The following is an 18,629-nucleotide window of genomic DNA, read 5'->3' on the forward strand; positions in this document are numbered from 1 at the left end:
AGCTTTCACAAATAGACAGATGGAGAGACAATACAAAGGCTGTTGTAGATAGACAACGTGTGTGTGTGTGTGTGTGTGTGTGTGTGTGTGTGTGTGTGTGTGTGCATAAGCATTCCTCTGATGTGCAGTAGTGTGTGGTGGTGTATGAGGTTTTTCCCCGATACCCGAGCCAAGAAAATTACCTTATCTCATTAAGGTCTCTGCATGCATCCTGGCAGGCCATATAGACACTGCATCATTATATCACACACTCAAACACATTCTTTCTCACTGTCGTTCACGTGCCTAGACGTATCTGAATACACCCACCCTAATGAACTCTCTATTGTTGACCATGATAATCATACCACAAATATGATGTCAGCAATAAAGTTAATGTTAGTATTAAAACCAGCTATGCCCAATTTCACTCTGCAGAGATGGACAAATGATTGTCGTTAGTGTACTTGACCAGGTTAAGGTTCTGGTAGTTAAGTGAATGCATATGGCCAGCTAGTTGTTAGTTAGGGACAGCACTGGATAGTCCTTAGTCCATAGTCCAAGCTGTTGAGCAGCGGTAGTGTCCTTTCATTTAAATCACAAAATTAAAAATCATTTGAATCTCCTTAGCACTTTTATTCTCTCTCATGTTGTACTAGCAACTGTTATACCAGCGGATAGCTTATGAAATTCAGTACAAGAATCGTGCATTAGTGTGCATCACAACTCGGTAGCAAGTAAGGTTTTATTGCTTTGGTTGTTGAAGCTAGTCTGGTGGGAAACAACAAATAAAAAAACAAAAATTCTGATCTGGCTTTAAGCCTTTTTTTGGTGCTTGTATGAGGAATGTGGCTAGAAATGCTCAAGCAAGACGCTTAGAAGTTCCTGGGTGTCTGAAAAGCTTCCTGTAGTCTTTATTGTTCTGAAGTCCTCATTGTCATTTCTGGCAGATATACGGTATATTGGGGTTTTCATGGGAATTCTGTGTTGATAATGGTGTGTGTTTGGTCAAGGGTCATTTCTGAGAGCTGGAGCATTTTGGGGTCACTGCTTTAATGCTTATGTCAGGGCCATTATTCTTGTCATTTTACTCTTTTTTTGTTTTTGGTTTCTTTTTGTCTCTTTTGCTTTTCTCTCGGTTTATATTGAGTCTCTCATGCTCATGGTCAAACTTGTTTTTCTGTGTTTTAGTGAAAGCAAGGCTAAGCCTTTAGAACAGAAGTGAAGTCAACACTTCATCATAGATCCTGGGTGTGAACTTTAACTATGTTGAAGGAGATGTTTAATCAGTGCATGTGGAGTCAGGGTCTGGGTGTAAATAACATCCTGTTCTGGAGAAGCGAAATCTCCTTTTTCTCATGTCTGTGTGTGTGTGTGTGTGTGTGTGTGTGTGTGTGTGTGTGTGTACACCAGTTCCTTATCAGTCTGCTCAGAGTTCCATGCCATGCAGATCCTCTCTTTCATTTCTGTTTTTTTTTTTTCCCCTCAGGAATGTCTTTGATACCTGACGACTGTTTAGAAAAAAATATTGTGTGTTGACTCGATGTGGGAGGTGTGGGTGTGCGCATGCAGATTGAGAATCATTTATCAGTAACATGAAGGATGAAACTTGATAAAAGTTATGACTTTTATCTCACATTTATACGAAGGCAAACTTCTGAAACAAACACTAATCAGGATCAGGGACATTAAAGCGAATCGCAATCAGCAGCGCAGTAGCCTCCTGTTATGCTTGGGAGATTGTGTGGTATTATAGAAGTACAGAAGTATAAAAACAAGTTCTGATTAAGTGTTGAGATAATTCAAGAGTCTCAATGTCTCACTTTTTTGTTGGTTGTTTTTTTGGTTGTTTTTTAAATTCTGTGTATTTCTTGTATAACTTTAAATGCCTACATTTATCCAGTCGACCCCATGATAATCACTGAGGATCCAAGTGAGTGATTTACTCATTACTGCTGTCAGGTCTCTTGGGTTGTGTGTTTTGTGTTATATAAAGAATTCAAAGCTGCCTCTATATTAGGAGAGGTAAGATATTAATTATTGTTTTGTTTTTTTATTAAATACAGTTGACAGTTAATAAATAATCATGATCAAAATGTAACACGGTTACTGAGTTCTCTCATATTAAACAATGCTTTTCATCAACAAGCAACATAAAAGTCATTACAAGGATCATTGCATTCAGTTTATTTGAGGCTGCTGTATGTGGCACTTGTGTATTTGAACAGGATTAGCCTGAGGTTTGTCTGTATAAAGTAACACCAGAGCAAGGCAGCATGCTCCTAGTCCGGTACATATGAGCTTGCGGTAGTGCCAGTCTGAACGTTCCCACCGAGCGCTTCAGTGTGTCACAGGGTGTGTGCTTTAGTTGTGGTTTTGATGACTGACGGTAGATTGAATAGATTTGACATTGTTAAACTGTTTGTGTATATGACTAAATTCGGAAAAACTGGAGAAGATCTGGAAAACATTGTGAGGATGTTGAATCAGAGCACAAGCTGGCATTGTGTAAGTGAGCTACAGCACAAATGAAATCATACATTAGTCATCAAGCTCTGCCACAACAAACAATGTGCTCAGTCACTGCATTTACAACTCTGCACTAATGCTTCTCTGCTCAAAGAAAGCCAAGGATAAACACACACACACACACAGCAGGCATGCTAAGGTTTATACTGGCTGATGAGTTTGGCACTGCTGGCTCCTAGATGATCTCATCAGAAGCTCTGGACAGCGATTGCATGAACTCCTTGTCAGTCAAAGAACATCGTCTGATCTGTGGGACATCCTTAAACCAACGACCAATAAGCACGTTGCTTAGTACAAACACTGAAAGCTCGTGCATTGGGTCCATTGGGTTGCACTTCCTGTCTGATCCCATGGCAAACTATTTAAGTAAGGCTGTATGTGGTAAAGATAAACAAACATCCTGGTTCTTCCAAACATGTTATACCATGCATGTGCGTGTGCTTTGCTACCCTGCAGGGATGCCGTCGAGGATGTGGGCAGTCTGTATAATCAGGTGGACGAGCTGGTCCATAAGCTGGTGATGCTGTCCAACAAGTGCACTCAGGAGCTGGAGTTTATTATGGAGTTCAAGAGCCTGGAGGAGGGATTCAGGGAGGTGAGAATCTGTCTTTAATCCTCAGATCTTCTATCATTCTCAAACCTACAAGAAAATGTTGGGATGCCTTTGTACAAGTATCCTGAATGTGTGTCATTTTAACCTGACAATGAAGTGGAAGTCTCTTTTACAATGCTGCAGTCGATCATTTATAAGTTCATTTCAGAAATTCAGTTTTTTATTTCACTGACACTTGTTTTATTTAATAAAGGATGACACTTTTGTTGTTCATTTTAATGTAGTGGAACCGCCATGAAAGAAGTTCCTCTTATCCTGTACTAGCCTTTTTTTTTTTTTAAATAAATAAAAGAAAATGCACTGTTTCCTGTCAAGACTGTCACCTTCTGGCCAATCGAAATCAAGCATTCAGCAGAGCTTATGGCGCAAACATTGCTTAATGTAATGAGTGGTCCTACATAGTACATGTCAAATCTTGGAATGTGAGAACCATCAAAACTTTGAACTCTTTTTGTAGCAGGATATTTTTAAAGTGGGAGGAAGAACATCTGCTCTCAAAAAGAATGATATATATCTCATGCAGATTTCTAATCTGTATTGTGCTAAATTCTTGAGCCGGTGTGTGAGGTCGATGGTGTATGTTATCTTACTTGTGTTTGATTTTGTCATGTGATTCAGCTTTCCTAGGAATACGGATAAGACTGATGTTTAACTTGTGCTGAAGCTCTGAATTCAGTTTGAGGTGTGTGTGTGTGTGTGTGTGTTTCTTGTGTTTCTTAGGTCAGTCAGTGGATAAACGAGGTAGGAGAGAGTAGGCTGCAGACTCTGGGCGAGCTGGAAGATTCTCTGGAGCAGCTACGCCACAAGCAGTCGCTTTTCAGAGACTTCTACATAGCAGCTTACGTACGTCCAAGCCGTTATTCTGCGAGATCACTAGATATTCTACATCAATTCTCAAATATTATGGTCACTAAAATGTTCTATCCTGTACACTTGAATGTAGTTTGCATACAAATGAATAAACAGTCTGATTGGGATTGTATCGCTTAATGACGGATAGCTTTACTCGTATCAGGATTTCTACATTACACAGGAAATTGTTTTAATCTGTATGTATTATTCATGAATGTATGTGTGTGCTTGAGTAAATGTGTGGGGTTTTTTTTCACAGGATCACTGTAAGAGTGGAGAAGCCCTTCTGAAACGGTTAGAGAGATGGGAGGATATCTCGTCAACTGAGCTGCAGGTGTATGAAATTAAAGTGCGTTCCTTCTGGGTCCATTTGCACGAATTCTCCCAGAGAGTAGAGGACACTAAGGAGAAAATTGACAAGACCGTGCGCCTCTACGAGTTCTTCGACAAGGTGAGATGTTGGTGTTCACTGATTTTTTTTTCTTGGTCCTTGTAAGAATTAATTCGAATGACACCGGATCGTCAAAACCCTGAAAATGCTTCTGCTGAATTTATAAATTGACTGCTGATCGGAGAATCGTAACATGAACCTGAACATGCATGGTGTGGACGTTGTCTCCAAGGACATTTGCACTACGTTTGGTATATGTAGCTACCACCATATACAGTTTGAGGATTGCATCGTGCAAGATATTCATTTGCTGTAAGAACGGTTAACTGCTCGCAATGCCTGCAGTTTTAATTTTCACAATAACGTGTTAGCGATATTGTGGCCTGCAAAGGAGGTGAATTACCTTTATAGGTTTATGGAGAAATAAAGGCATTCAATTTCAAACAAAAGCATAGAAACCCCAAAAGCATAGAAATGTTCACAAAAACAAAATACACTTCTGTCAGTAAATGTGTCAAATTCTGGCGTAACACATCTGACTAAACAACAAAACCTATGACAGTGCAGTGATGACTCTCTCCCTGTGTATGGACTTGAAAGCTGTGAAGATGCAGTAACATGCATGGAATGAGCTGGAGGGAAGCACATGCATCAAAGCCCTTTGAGAAAAATAGCCTCTGATACTAAAGAAGCCTGCCTAAAAACAGATTAACTCTGACATCATAGAGGGATGTTGAGAGTGTCAGCGAGTTGTTTGTCTGCCGTATGTTTTGTTAAAGCAGGCCGTTGTGTTTAAGAAAGGTCACAGCAGTCATAACGCCTCAGCCTTTAATTAAGCAAAATACCTACTGTTTGCGAGGTGCTATGTGCTTGTATTTGTTTATTTTTTTTTTGTGTTGAAGAGCGGTTTAATAGCCTTTGCTTATTTGAAACAATGGTGGTGCTTGTGGCTTTGGTTCCTCTCTCCTTCCCTCTCTGAATGGATATAGGAGAGAGGGAGAGAGAGATAGATATCTGGAATACTGTAACAATGAATAGTCTTGAATTGGAAAGCCATTCTCTGTGAAGTGATAATAGAGAAATGTTAATGAAATAGTTGGGGGAAAAAGAATCACTGGAATCATTTAAATGTTTACAGTGTCATTGTGAAGAGACACACACACACACACACACACACACAGAAGTTCCCGGCTGGTAGTGACGTCAGCATGCGACACAAGGCGATTTCTGTGTTTTTTTTAAACAGACCTTTTCTGATTAACCTTCAAAAATCTTAAAATCTCTAAAGTCACATGCAGAACTAATAACAGAGAACAGTATTGTAGGTGCTTTCATGGTGCTTTGCTCAGATTAGCATGTAGATATGTGGGCTGAATGCGGTTCACCAGTTTTAGCTGTAATACCACATGTAGCCTTTTAACAAACTGTGTATTTATGTCTAGAAAGCTTCATGCAATGAAAGCCCCTTACTGGGGTGTTAGTTATAGAGTTTATTTTAAAAAGCAGCTAACTTTTAGCAAACCAGTATTGATGTACATGTACATCCCAGCCACTTAGCTCGATCCCCGGTTCGATCCTGAGCTCAGGTTACAGTCTGCATGGAGTCGGTGTGGGTTACTCCCACGTTGACTGGTTTCCTCCTTCCTCCCAAACACAGACCACTAGGTAGACTGGCTATTCAAATATCTCTAAAATTGTGAATGTGTGCGTGCATGAGTGAGTGCATGGTGCAGGGTGAATAAATACAGCCCATATTCTACCTCTGTCTTTGAGTTAGTCTGCTAGAGGTTGTATTAATTTCCCACCTCAGCCTATTCCGTGTCTGAAATGGGGGGGGAAAAAAACACTGATGCCTCGAACAACTGATTAGTGATGATTACCTTCGTATTGCCATGTTGGTTTTAAATCACTCTATAAACAGGGAAAGAACTAGTAGTTGAGAAGTCTACCTCAGGTTTGTGCATTGAAATTGCAGGTTGAGGTGTTTTCAGGTAGCAGAGAATTACAAGCTACTTCACCTCAAACTCAGAGTTAGACTTTGTTGTTTATAATAAAACCACCTGCCTCCAAACCCTCTCTTCTCTGACTCATTCAGACTCCTCTCCGTGTTAATACGGTGAGATTATCCAGCCCCGTCCTGCCATCTGTTGAGATATTGACCTGCATCGCCCTGTTTAATAATAATGTGATATTCAGTGATGGGATACAAAAAGACAGCAGACCCTTATTGAACACTTGCTTTATGCTGTAAATCTCACTGGCTTTGACATGATCTGTTTTAACCTAGATGTATATTCAGTGCTACAGGTCGGAAATCTGCAGAAATTTCACGTTAAAGCAGAGAGATTTTTGTGCGTTTTGTCTCACACATTGACATCTGTGACTACATAGTTTTTTGACATCTGTGACATGAGATATAAGTATGTAGTCACTTCGTCCACAAGTCCCAGGTCTTCATTTGTCTCTGACATGTGGACCCATCCCAGCATCAGAATGTGGCTGTTTGCGCTGATGTCCTAGCAACCAGGCCAGACTGTGCAGCTGAAATGGTGATGTGATGGATCATGGTCACCATAAACAATGAGAGAGGTGACAGCTGAGCCATTCCAGTTTAACATGTCGGGTCACGCACAGTTCCTGCTGGGCTAACTCCTTCCAGTTTTATTTCAGAACAGCAGGCCTGCTGGGTAAATTTTCTACTAGTAAATACATTTCAATACATACTTATTTAAATTTGTAGCTTTTGTATTGTAGCCTATTTAAATTAGCTTTGGTGTGAAAGTTGCAGTAGCGGGGCAGTCGTGGCCTAATGGTTAGAGAGTCTGACTCGTAACCCGAAGGTCATGGGTTCGAGTCTTGGGCCGGCCACAACTGAGGTTGTGCTTTATTCTGTAAATCTCACTGGCTTTAACATGATCTGTTTTAACCTAGATGTATATTCAGTGCTACAGGTCGGAAATCTGCAGAAATGTCACGTTAAAGCAGAGAGATTTTTGTGCGTTTTGTCTCACACATTGACATCTGTGACTACATAGTTTTTTGACATCTGTGACATGAGATATAAGTATGTAGTCACTTCGTCCACAAGTCCCAGGTCTTCATTTGTCTCCGACATGTGGACCCATCCCAGCTTGCTCATCCCAGCCCTTGAGCAAGGCACCGAATCCCCCAACTGCTCCCCGGGCTGCCCACTGCTCCGGGTGTGTGTTCACGGTGGGTGTGTGTGTGTGTGTTCACTGCTGTGTGTGTGTGTGCACTTTGGATGGGTTAAATGCAGAGAACGAATTCTGAGTATGGGTCACCATACTTAGCCGTATGTCACTTCACTTTAAAATTGCAAAATGCCACAAGTCAGTGCAAGTAATAAGGAGTAATAATAAGGAGCAGTGGCTTCTGCATGTGAAGAAATCCAGGGATAAAAGCTGTCATGTATAAATCAACTCGGTGTGGCCTCAGTAGGCCTCGCAGAAACCCACTGACACATATTAGGACGAACACAGTACTGACATGTCTCTGTGGTTGCCCTTTGAATCTTACTGTGAAAATCAAAGGGGAAAGTGATATCCATGGGGAAGCTACACAAAAAGCCCTTGTGATTTTCAGATTTAGGTACGACACTGTGGTCTGACAACGCTGGAGGCAGTGGGGCAATGGGAAGTGGTGTGTGTGTGTGTCTGTGTGTGCGCGCCTTAAATGGGGGGGATGGTCCAGATGGTAGGTGTGCGGGTACAAGGCGAGGAGCATCACCACTATAATTTGGTTGTTTGATAAAAGAACAAAGAACGAGTGACAGGTGGACGAGGCCTAGATATAACAAAGAGGGGGCAGATCTAAAATTAACTACATGTAATAAATGTAAGAGGAGGAACAGAACATTGCTAACAAAGAAAGGAAGCATTTCTACAGTAGCTTTTAAGATTCCCCATCACCGTGATAATCACAATAGACCTCATTTATCAAACTGGATATAAATGACTATTTGTCAAGCGTTCACAGAAAAATCAGTTATTTCATAATAGTGTACAATCCATAAATGAAGACAAAGTAGCCATGCAATTAGAACAAAAGAAATAGTAGGTGACAGGCTGCAGTGGCTGAGCTGCAGCACTGCAAGATTTCACCCATAGGAGGCGCTCTTTCACCCTTTAGTCATCATTTAGTTGTGTTGTTTTTTTATTCGGTTTTGTTGTGGTCACTAAACGTAAATCAATTAAACACACTTTCCATTTGATAAGTGATTCATCAGCATTTGCACATTAGTACAAAGTAAATCAGTGTTAATTAAGCTTCATTGTTTGTCTGGATATTTATATTAACACTTAATTTTTTATTAATATTTCTTTTAGCTTAAAAGATTTATTTTAAAGTTTTTTGTGCAAGAAGTGAAGAAGTATCAGTTAGATCACTCTTCTCTTCAAAACACTTTAGGCTCTTATAAAAGTGTCAAAGAGTTGCTGGGTTTATATAAAGCCTAAAACACACACACACACACACGGATAAACTGAGAAAATAACACCTTTTTATTGCCCATTAACCGATCCCATAAATAATGAATGGTCGACAGTTGAGACATTCGGATCTATTCACTCAAACATTCACTCAATCACTTGTGTTTACTTTCTGTTTATTAGTGACTGGCTTTTCAAAGGGTGGACATACTGATTTCCAGCACAAAAAAAACCTGCAGAGAACATTCTTTTAATCATAATCACAATTCACTCATTTACAACATAAAGAAGTCAAGTCGTTAGAGGGGTTACGACATATGTGGTGCATATCTGCTTGTGGCATATGGTGATTGCTGATAGGTTTGAGTGCTGATAGTGATACAAGCAGCACACGTGCGTGTGTGTGTGGAGCATCACTCTGCAAACAGTGGAGTATCGATCAGGTTATTAATACGGAGTGTCTCTGAGGAGTACACACTCACGCCACCAGCCTTCTGTCTCTAGCTCTGTGGCCCACTTCCTTCGCTTCTTCCCACTAGCACACTGGATTAGCATCTCAAAGCCTGAGCAGGCTCCCTACTGACAAATCAACATTAGGAAAAGCAGGCGAAAAGTGTGGCCAAGCATGCCTTTCAAACTGTCTTTTCAACACACACACACACACACATACGCACACACACATTTACTCATAACACTCTCAGCTGCACACAGTCACATCCATTTATTTCTGTATTCAGTGTTCTGTAAGCCACTTAAGCTTTACTGCTTATTTATACTGCTTACTCACTCACTACTCCTCTTTATAGAGTATATAAAATCTTCTACAGTAGAAAGGATTATTAAGGCAGTGCAAGGAAGACGAGTACGTCACCTTTATTTAAAAACTCTTTTGCCGTTGCTGTCTGCATGGGCTTATTTTATGTACAAGCTTTAAAAGACAACACATTCGTGCTCTCGTATCTGAGACGAAATCTCCCATCGGTCTCGTGTTTGTAAAGAAAAGCATTCAAAACAAGACTCGGTAAATGAACAGTATTGGAGGCCATGTAGTGCTGGGAGATTACTATGAGAAACTGGAGAAAACTGAGTGTGAAGGCTGATTTTTAATTCATACTTTGTTTTCTTTTTGTTTTCTGTAGATTTACTTTGTTTCCCTGTACATAGCTCCGAAAACCTGGAAGTAGTTTGCAAACAAAATGTCCTTTATAAAGATTAGATCTGCCCTAGTAAAATAAAGGACTTCTATAATTTATCTGTAAAGCATTTAATCTCCGTCTGTACCAGCAGATAAATAACATGCTCTTCCTGTTGTTGACCCTCTCGGTGATTATGTTAAGGTGTTCAGCAGCCAGGGTCACAGATGGTGTTTGACCACTGGGGCACGAAACAAGAAAAAGTCTGCTGCACTTTCACTGCACAACTCCATGTACAAAATCAAGCAAATGTGCTAATACAATACAATATACACGAAGCAAATACATCATTCAAACACCGCATCATATGGGAAGGTCCTGCTTATTGATGGTGTGAGAAATAGTCAGGGAAAAAACGTTTAGATGTTCAAGTCAGATTCAAGTTTTATTGGTCAGTACGACGTAGTGAAATGCTCTTTACGTCTGTATTATAAAAATATAATCAAATAGAATAGGGTTAAAAAAAAGATGGATATAAAAAATTTAAATAGAACAGAGAACAATAAATGATAAATAATAAAACAAAATTATAAAATAATAATAATAATAATAATAATAATATATGTGGTTCTGGTTCTGATCGAGCCCTGTAGTTTACGTGAGGAACCTATCTGAAACTGATAGTATGCTGCGTGTGTGTAGAGATCATGGTGATTTATTCAGCTCACTATTCGTCGCTCCTGAGATCTGATAATCAGTACAGACTTTCTGCAGTACACACACATCAGGTTGAGGTCAATCATACTTTTCACTTCATTTCATTTACATTTATAGCATTTAGCAGATGCCCTTATATCCAGAGCAACTTACATTTTATCTCATTTTTATACAACTGAGCAATTGAGGGTTAAGGGCCTTGCTCAGGGGCCCAGCAGTGGCAGCTTGGTGGACGTAGGAATCAAACTCACAACCTTCCGATTTGTTGCCTGGTACAGTTATGGAACTGTATGCAAATGTGACTCAAATTGTGGCTACTTGATTGTTAGCATAGATATTTGTTGGGTTATATTGCCTTGCTTGCTACCATAGTGCACAGAGTTTAGGTAGCACCTTCATGACAAGTTTTACTCTCTCTCCCCCTCCTACCTTATAGTTTTTCTGGTATGAGGGGCGTTGTTGTACCGACAATCTCTGTCCCCTATCCTCCCCTCCCCTCCCCTTCTCTCTCTCTCTCTCTCTCTCTCTCTCTCTCTCTCTCTCTCTCTCTCTCTCTCCTTTTCTCTGTTGCTGAGGCAGGCCCATCTGGTATTTAGACTAGTATTTGCCTGTGAATAGCGTGGAGGTGGGGAGAGGAGGGGAGCGGGCGCCAGTGGCCCGCACTCTCAGCGAGCCCGTCACTCAGTGCAGAGAGAGAGAGAAAGAGAGAGAAAGGAAAACAGAGGGAGAAAAGGATGACTGCCACTGCTCCCTGTTCTATACAAGGAACTAGCAGCGTTTTACTTAAGCAGGAGAATGGATATACACACGCAGAGGTAGGAAACTTGACACGTACGGAAAGTAATACTTAAAGAATTAAAAAAGGAAAAAAGTAAAAAGTTTGGTTTTATGGTCATACGGCCATTTGAACTTGTTTTAGGTAGATACCCTCACACATGGCAAGTAAACACTGATTTTGTGCATGAACGTGTCTGGGGTTGCTCGTCACTCCATACAGTGGCTAATTGAAATCTTGGCAGAACTGTTCTGAATGGATCTCAGTGGGTTTCCATGGATAGTTAACTAACTCTCTTTCCACTAATCCTCTTTCGGCCTCCCTCCCACTTTTTCTCTGTTTGCCTTTCACTCTTTTCTTGCTCTCTGAGAAATGTCTTTTCCTGAAAGACTTTTGTATAAGCAGTAAGATTTGTGTCAATATAAAGTGCAGGTAGTTGAAAGGTGTGTATTGTTTCCATGAGAAAGTCAGCGGTGCATTTCCCCTTACACATACAGCTCAGTTTGAACACCAGCAACTTACATGGCTGTGGGGATAAAAGGGACATCTCAAGTAGATTTCACCGTAACTCGTCACAGCGTCGGTCAGATCACAATCCAGAAGGTTACTGGTTACGTTCAGGGAGAATATGAGGCGAAAGAGTGTTTTGTTTAAATGGGGAATAACGTCTCATTATTTTATTGTGTTCCTGTTCAAGGATAATTTATTGTCTTTGAAACCAGAGGTCAGTCAGGTAGAATACTGTATGTTAGCTAGGAGTTTACTGTGATTTGTATATTTAAAAAAAGACAAACAAAGAAAAATACTTTACTTTATCATGTTTCTCAACTAATGTAAGACTTGACATTTAGGCAAAAAAGGTGTCGAATTCCTTTTTTAAAAAAAATCGAAATCAAGAAAATTTCAAGGAAAAAGTTGTTTTTTCAGTGATTGGGAGAATTTGTAGTGTAGCACAAAGGAGATACTCCATAAAACAGCACTGGGAAGACATTGCATGTTACAGTAAGTGTAATGATTGTTGTTCAACTTAAAACGTCCAACCTACAATGTGCTTAGCTTACAATTGTACCTAAATTAATCTTTTTTTTGTAATCCCTGTATGTTAGAGATAAGCTGATGTAATTGTAAATGATGTGATTTGTAAGTGGATGTTGGGTAGAGCTCTTACTATCTATGGCTTTGTGTGCCATGTGAGGTAGGTAGCCTTAGCTTGTCCTTGCTGCTGCGTGAGGAACATTTAAGAAAGGTCTGATCATTTTTGGTTTCTTTAGACCTTCCGTAATGGTCGTGCCCTCTAGTCTTATTGCTTGACTGGTCCTGAGGCATGTCGACCCCCTTCGTGGGCACTGTCTGATTGCAGAGACCCCCCTAGAACAAAGTCACTGCATCAAATACCCAGCCAGCACTACTCCAACATCCCCCGTGTACCTTTACTCCACCCCCCAAATATCACCAGCAGGAGACTGGCCTCTAGATCACAAAAAAAAGCTCATGCGCTTTTAATTAGGTCTGCCAATCTATTGTAGTTACTGACTGTGGTGTCCCAAACTTTGTGTGTGTGTGTGTGTGTGTGCGGTAGCAGGGCCTGGGGCGGACACCTGTGGGTACAAAACATGGACCTCCACACCCACTAAATGACAAAATCTAGAGAAGGATAAACAAATGTGTGAGTGAGGAGATCCTGAGCCCTCAACCGGGCCTCTCTGGGAGGGCGAGCGAGTGAGAAAAGGTTGTCAGGTTTTGTTGCATGGCTTGTTAATGACATGTTGACTGATCACTGGAGCGTGCTTGCTTCACCTCTTGCTAATGAGCCAGCATGTGTTGGATTTATGACCCTCAGAAACTCAGATAGGAAATGCAGGTGGTATTTTAAAGAACGAGATTTGTAAACTCCCCGTGTGTCGATATGCCCTGTATCAACAAAGCTTCCTGGAACAATAGACAAAGAAAATTGCCCCATCAGATCTGGGGACATCACATCCATCACAATGGGAATTATTTGTCCCCTCAAGGATAAATCAATATATTATATTCCTATGTGTCTTTTGTTTGGGTGTGTGGGGAAGCATGTGAGTTTTTGATGTCTCTAATGTACCCTTATTGCCCTGGACCTTACACCCCCAGCCCCCTCCTGGGCTCAACACAATCAAATTATACTTACACACACACTTAAACACACAACCCTCCCACCGACTCACTGCCTGAGGGTCACACACTGCTCTGGCAAATAACACACTTTTTAAAAGGCCTCTACACACACACTTATTGTACAGCATATTTACACAAACACACTCACCTTGTGATCTTTTGGACTGTGTTGTTTAGGTAAGCATGATGTAATTGGCACTAATTTACTTTGTTTAAATTGTTCATGAGGTCTTCTCTAACTTCCATATGTGAAGCCGTAAACAGCGAGAAGACGGTTGTGTGTATTAACTCGTACCTCATGTAGAACTTTTATGAGCTTAAAATCTGTTGCAGTATACTGGCATGACTGGATTTAAAATGTGATATAAAATCTATAAAGATTTTTCCTCTTGCTTAAATTAAAGATAATCTTTAAAGATTCATTACTGTCGCATTTCCTGTTCGTCATCATTGTGCTAAATAGTGACAAGGGTCAAAGGGCAGCGCAGGTCCTGTTCACTCAGAAGTGAAGTCTTAACCTGGTGCAAAGAACGTACCATGCTGTATTCATCTTACTTGTATTAGGAACAAACTATTTGTACCTTATTATATCAGTATGTTTAGCATCTGGTCCTTTTATATTTGATCACAGAAAATGAATAATGCAAACACAGGTAGTTTCTGTTTGTTCCTGTTTTCCCTCTAAATATTCTGGAAAGGTTCTCATGGCAAGCAAGACGTATAAAAGACAAGGGGAATGCTTATATACCAAAACCTCAGCCGAGCGTGAGCAGAGCAGTGGAGTGTGACGATGCCTAGAGGTCATACAGGGTTCACTGTTTTTGGGTTGTTTTACTGGAATAGCTGTGGACCCAAAGTCCAGACATTTCTGAAACAGACAAAATGGCTTTTAGATAGAGAGTGTGTGTGCGCCTGTCTGTGTGTGTGCGCCTGTCTGTGTGTGTGCGCCTGTCTGTGTGTGTGCGCCTGTCTGTGTGTGTGCGCCTGTCTGTGTGTGTGCGCCTGTCTGTGTGTGTGCGCCTGTCTGTGTGTGTGCGCCTGTCTGTGTGTGTGCGCCTGTCTGTGTGTGTGCGCCTGTCTGTGTGTGTGCGCCTGTCTGTGTGTGTGCCTGTCTGTGTGTGTGCCTGTCTGTGTGTGTGCCTGTCTGTGTGTGTGTGTGCCTGTCTGTGTGCGCCTGTCTGTGTGTGTATGTGTGCGCCTGTCTGTGTGTGTATGTGTGCGCCTGTCTGTGTGTGTGCGCCTGTCTGTGTGTGTGCGCCTGTCTGTGTGTGTGCGCCTGTCTGTGTGTGTGCGCCTGTCTGTGTGTGTGCCTGTCTGTGTGTGCGCCTGTCTGTGTGTGTATGTGTGCGCCTGTCTGTGTGTGTGTGCCTGTCTGTGTGTGTGCGCCTGTCTGTGTGTGTGTGCCTGTCTGTGTGTGTGCCTGTCTGTGTGTGTGCCTGTCTGTGTGTGTGTGTGCCTGTCTGTGTGTGTGTGTGCCTGTCTGTGTGTGTGTGTGCCTGTCTGTGTGTGTGTGTGCCTGTCTGTGTGTGTGTGTGTGTGCCTGTCTGTGTGTGTGCCTGTCTGTCTGTGTGTGTGCCTGTCTGTGTGTGTGCCTGTCTGTGTGTGTGCCTGTCTGTGTGTGTGCCTGTCTGTGTGTGTGCCTGTCTGTGTGTGTGTGTGCCTGTCTGTGTGTGTGCCTGTCTGTGTGTGTGCCTGTCTGTGTGTGTGTGTGCCTGTCTGTGTGTGTGTGTGTGCCTGTCTGTGTGTTTGTGCCTGTCTGTGTGTTTGTGCCTGTCTGTGTGTGTGTGCCTGTCTGTGTGTGTGCCTGTCTGTGTGTGTGCCTGTCTGTGTGTGTGTGCCTGTCTGTGTGTGTGTGTGCCTGTCTGTGTGTGTGTGTGCCTGTCTGTGTGTGTGTGTGCCTGTCTGTGTGTGTGTGTGCCTGTCTGTGTGTGTGTGTGCCTGTCTGTGTGTGTGTGTGCCTGTCTGTGTGTGTGTGTGCCTGTCTGTGTGTGTGTGTGCCTGTCTGTGTCTGTGTGTGTGCCTGTCTGTGTCTGTGTGTGTGCCTGTCTGTGTGTGTGTGTGCCTGTCTGTGTGTGTGTGTGTGTGCCTGTCTGTGTGTGTGTGTGTGCCTGTCTGTGTCTGTGTGTGTGCCTGTCTGTGTGTGTGCCTGTCTGTGTGTGTGCCTGTCTGTGTGTGTGCCTGTCTGTGTGTGTGCCTGTCTGTGTGTGTGCCTGTCTGTGTGTGTGCCTGTCTGTGTGTGTGCCTGTCTGTGTGTGTGTGCCTGTCTGTGTGTGTCTGTGCCTGTGTGTGTGTGTGTGTGCCTGTGTGTGTGTGTGTGTGCCTGTCTGTGTCTGTGTGTGTGTCTCTGTGTGTGTGTGTGTGTGTCTGTGTCTTTGTGTGTGTCTTTGTGTGTGTGTCTTTGTGTGTGTGTCTGTGTGTGTGTCTTTGTGTGTGTGTCTTTGTGTGTGTGTCTTTGTGTGTGTGTCTGTGTGTGTCTTTGTGTGTGTGTCTGTCTGTGTGTGTGTCTGTGTGTGTGTGTGTGTGTCTCTGTGTGTCTGTGTGTGTGTGTGTCTGTGTGTGTCTTTGTGTGTGTGTCTGTCTGTGTGTGTGTCTGTGTGTGTGTGTGTGTGTGTCTCTGTGTGTCTGTGTGTGTGTCTGTGTGTGTCTTTGTGTGTGTGTGTCTGTGTGTGTGTCTGTGTGTGTCTGTGTGTGTGTGTCTGATTGACACCATCCACACAATAAAACACTTCCAGCTGACAGATTGTTCATGGTGTTATATAAAATCAGCTTGATGGAGATCAACTTCTGCAGAAGCTATTTATCATACAGGTGCAAATCTATTGGCACCTCAGTTCTGTATTCGTCCTATTAGCATTCCTTTAGTCAGGGCAGTCACATGACAGATGGTTCACAATTAAAATGTATGTGAAGGAATGAAGTTTCATAAAACATTTACTCGTTAGACTTCCATTTAAGTGCTTAAGTATCCGGATACTGGCATATTATTGAAGATATTGTGATCTATATGTAAATGAGTGAATTGTTCTCCCCGTGCCTCGGGGGTTTCCTCCGGGTACTCCGGTTTCCTCCCCGGTCCAAAGACATGCATGGTAGGTTGATTGGCATCTCTGGAAAATTGTCCGTAGTGTGTGATTGCATGAGTAAATGAGAGTGTGTGTGTGCCCTGCGATGGGTTGGCACTCCTTCCAGGGTGTATCCTGCCTTGATGTCCGATGATGCCTGAGATAGGCACAGGCTCCCCGTGACCCGAGGTAGTTCGGATAAGCGGTAGAAGATGAGTGAGTGAGTGAGTGAGCTTATAACTGATTACAGCACCCTCTAGTGGGGTACAGGGTTCTGACATGTTTGCTTCCTACTTAAACTGGAGAACACATGGCATGTTGTGTGCTGTGTCCACACATACCAAAGACTAGTGAGAGTAGACATGTGCCCAAGACAGTCTATTTATAGAGAGATCTTTGTAGTTACTCCAATACACAATCATTGCAGGTTGAAACATTACACAGGGCTTAATATTCATCACATCCTTCAGGCATGATTAGACCAAACAGGGCAAATATTTTGGCAGATGTTTTTATCAATCTTAGACCACAACCTTCTGAGCAGTAGGCCAGAGACATAACTACTGAACTAATCCTGCCATGAGTAGCATCTACTCCTGCTTGAGCTGCAGATGCTTCTGTGCCTTATGCTAGTGATTTTATATTTTTATATAGTCAGGCTATGATTTATTAATATTTGGACTGGCTTATGACGAAATCAAGGCACAACGAGTCAGGGGGAAAAAGCTCCTGGAGACTTTCCAAGTGCGTTGCATATACTGTCCAGTTTGAAAGATGTACACACTTCAGGGGAAAACACATTCTTGGCATGACTTGAACCTGAGATCAGAGATTGGCTGCCACCCAAAAAGATTTTCCCTGCCTTTCCTCTTTTTTGTCTTTTCTTTTAATTTTAGGAAATAATAATGGAGATTTCTTTCAAGTGTTAAAATTTCCCCTCGACCTTCTTACGCTGCAGGAGTGTCATTTAGGCATGCATACAAAAGCTCAGTGCTGTGTTGTGCACCCCCCAGCCACCCCCCCATGTCTGTGTGTGTGGGGGGGGTCTCTCTCTCTCTCTCTCTCTCTCTCTCTCTCTCTCTCTCTCTCTCTCTCTTTTGTGCGAGTTTGAATAGTGCTTTTTTCAGAGGTACCTCCTTCAAGCTTTCTAATTCAGCTCTTACCAATCAAACACTCCCACCACACACACACATGCATACACACACTATTCACACTTCAAAGGACCTTAAATCCTCTCAACCATGATGTCATCTTCAGCCTGTCTGTGGCATTAAAGCATCCAAATGGCCCGATCAGAGCCTGTGAATTGCTGCATTGATATAAAGTGTTTAATTTGAGTTCTGTGTGTTGGATCAGGGAAGCAATGAAAAACAGTTTGCCTGTAGGCTGTGACCTCTTTATGCTCCTATAGAACCTTTTGGTGGCTTTGTCACTGAGCAGTTGGTGATTTTTTTTTTTCTTCTTCTTCTTTTTCTGCAGGAGTAAATGGAGTTCCTCGTGGTGTTCATGGTGTTTTCTGCTGAACATTTCTGTGATTCTGTAAAAATGTGAAAGGGGATGGAAACTGACAGCAATGACAGAAAGACACATTTCTTTTACACTTTATAGTGTTGGATGATTATTATTATGATTATTATTATTATTATTATTATTATTATTTAGAATTAATAATGTTAATCGGAGAGTCGGTTAAATTGAAGTTTATGTGAAAATGACTATGTTTAAGAAAATCAGTGTGGATAAATGAAGACTGATGACTTTATTGTCGCAAGTTCATAAGGAATAGCAGGTTATACTCCTAGCTAAAATATATTCCTTCCATTTAGTGCTTGAATTGCAGTGATCTATTACACACAACACCCCAAACCCCTCAGACAGTGTCAGCTATTAGCTCTCAGTATTGTTAGTTTGAACTGACCTCTAGTCTGCCTCATACACCTCCAAACATTGGTATGTGTCGCTTACCTCACCAAAGACACACA

At 42.0% G+C, this 18,629-nt stretch overlaps 1 protein-coding gene across 2 annotated transcripts in view; it reads left to right on the forward strand.

Annotated features, from left to right (window-relative positions):
- plekhg4 (pleckstrin homology domain containing, family G (with RhoGef domain) member 4) overlaps positions 1–18,629 on the forward strand; it is a 61,838-nt gene that overhangs the window by 31,943 nt on the left and 11,266 nt on the right. For both annotated transcript variants that reach the window (XM_060858916.1, XM_060858917.1), the window contains exons 11-13: positions 2,965–3,103; positions 3,842–3,964; positions 4,233–4,424. In XM_060858916.1, coding sequence (XP_060714899.1) covers positions 2,965–3,103; positions 3,842–3,964; positions 4,233–4,424 — 454 coding nt within the window. The remainder of the gene's footprint in view (positions 1–2,964; positions 3,104–3,841; positions 3,965–4,232; positions 4,425–18,629) is intronic.

This window comes from Tachysurus vachellii, chromosome 23, assembly GCF_030014155.1.
Source record: "Tachysurus vachellii isolate PV-2020 chromosome 23, HZAU_Pvac_v1, whole genome shotgun sequence".
NCBI lineage: Eukaryota > Metazoa > Chordata > Actinopteri > Siluriformes > Bagridae > Tachysurus > Tachysurus vachellii.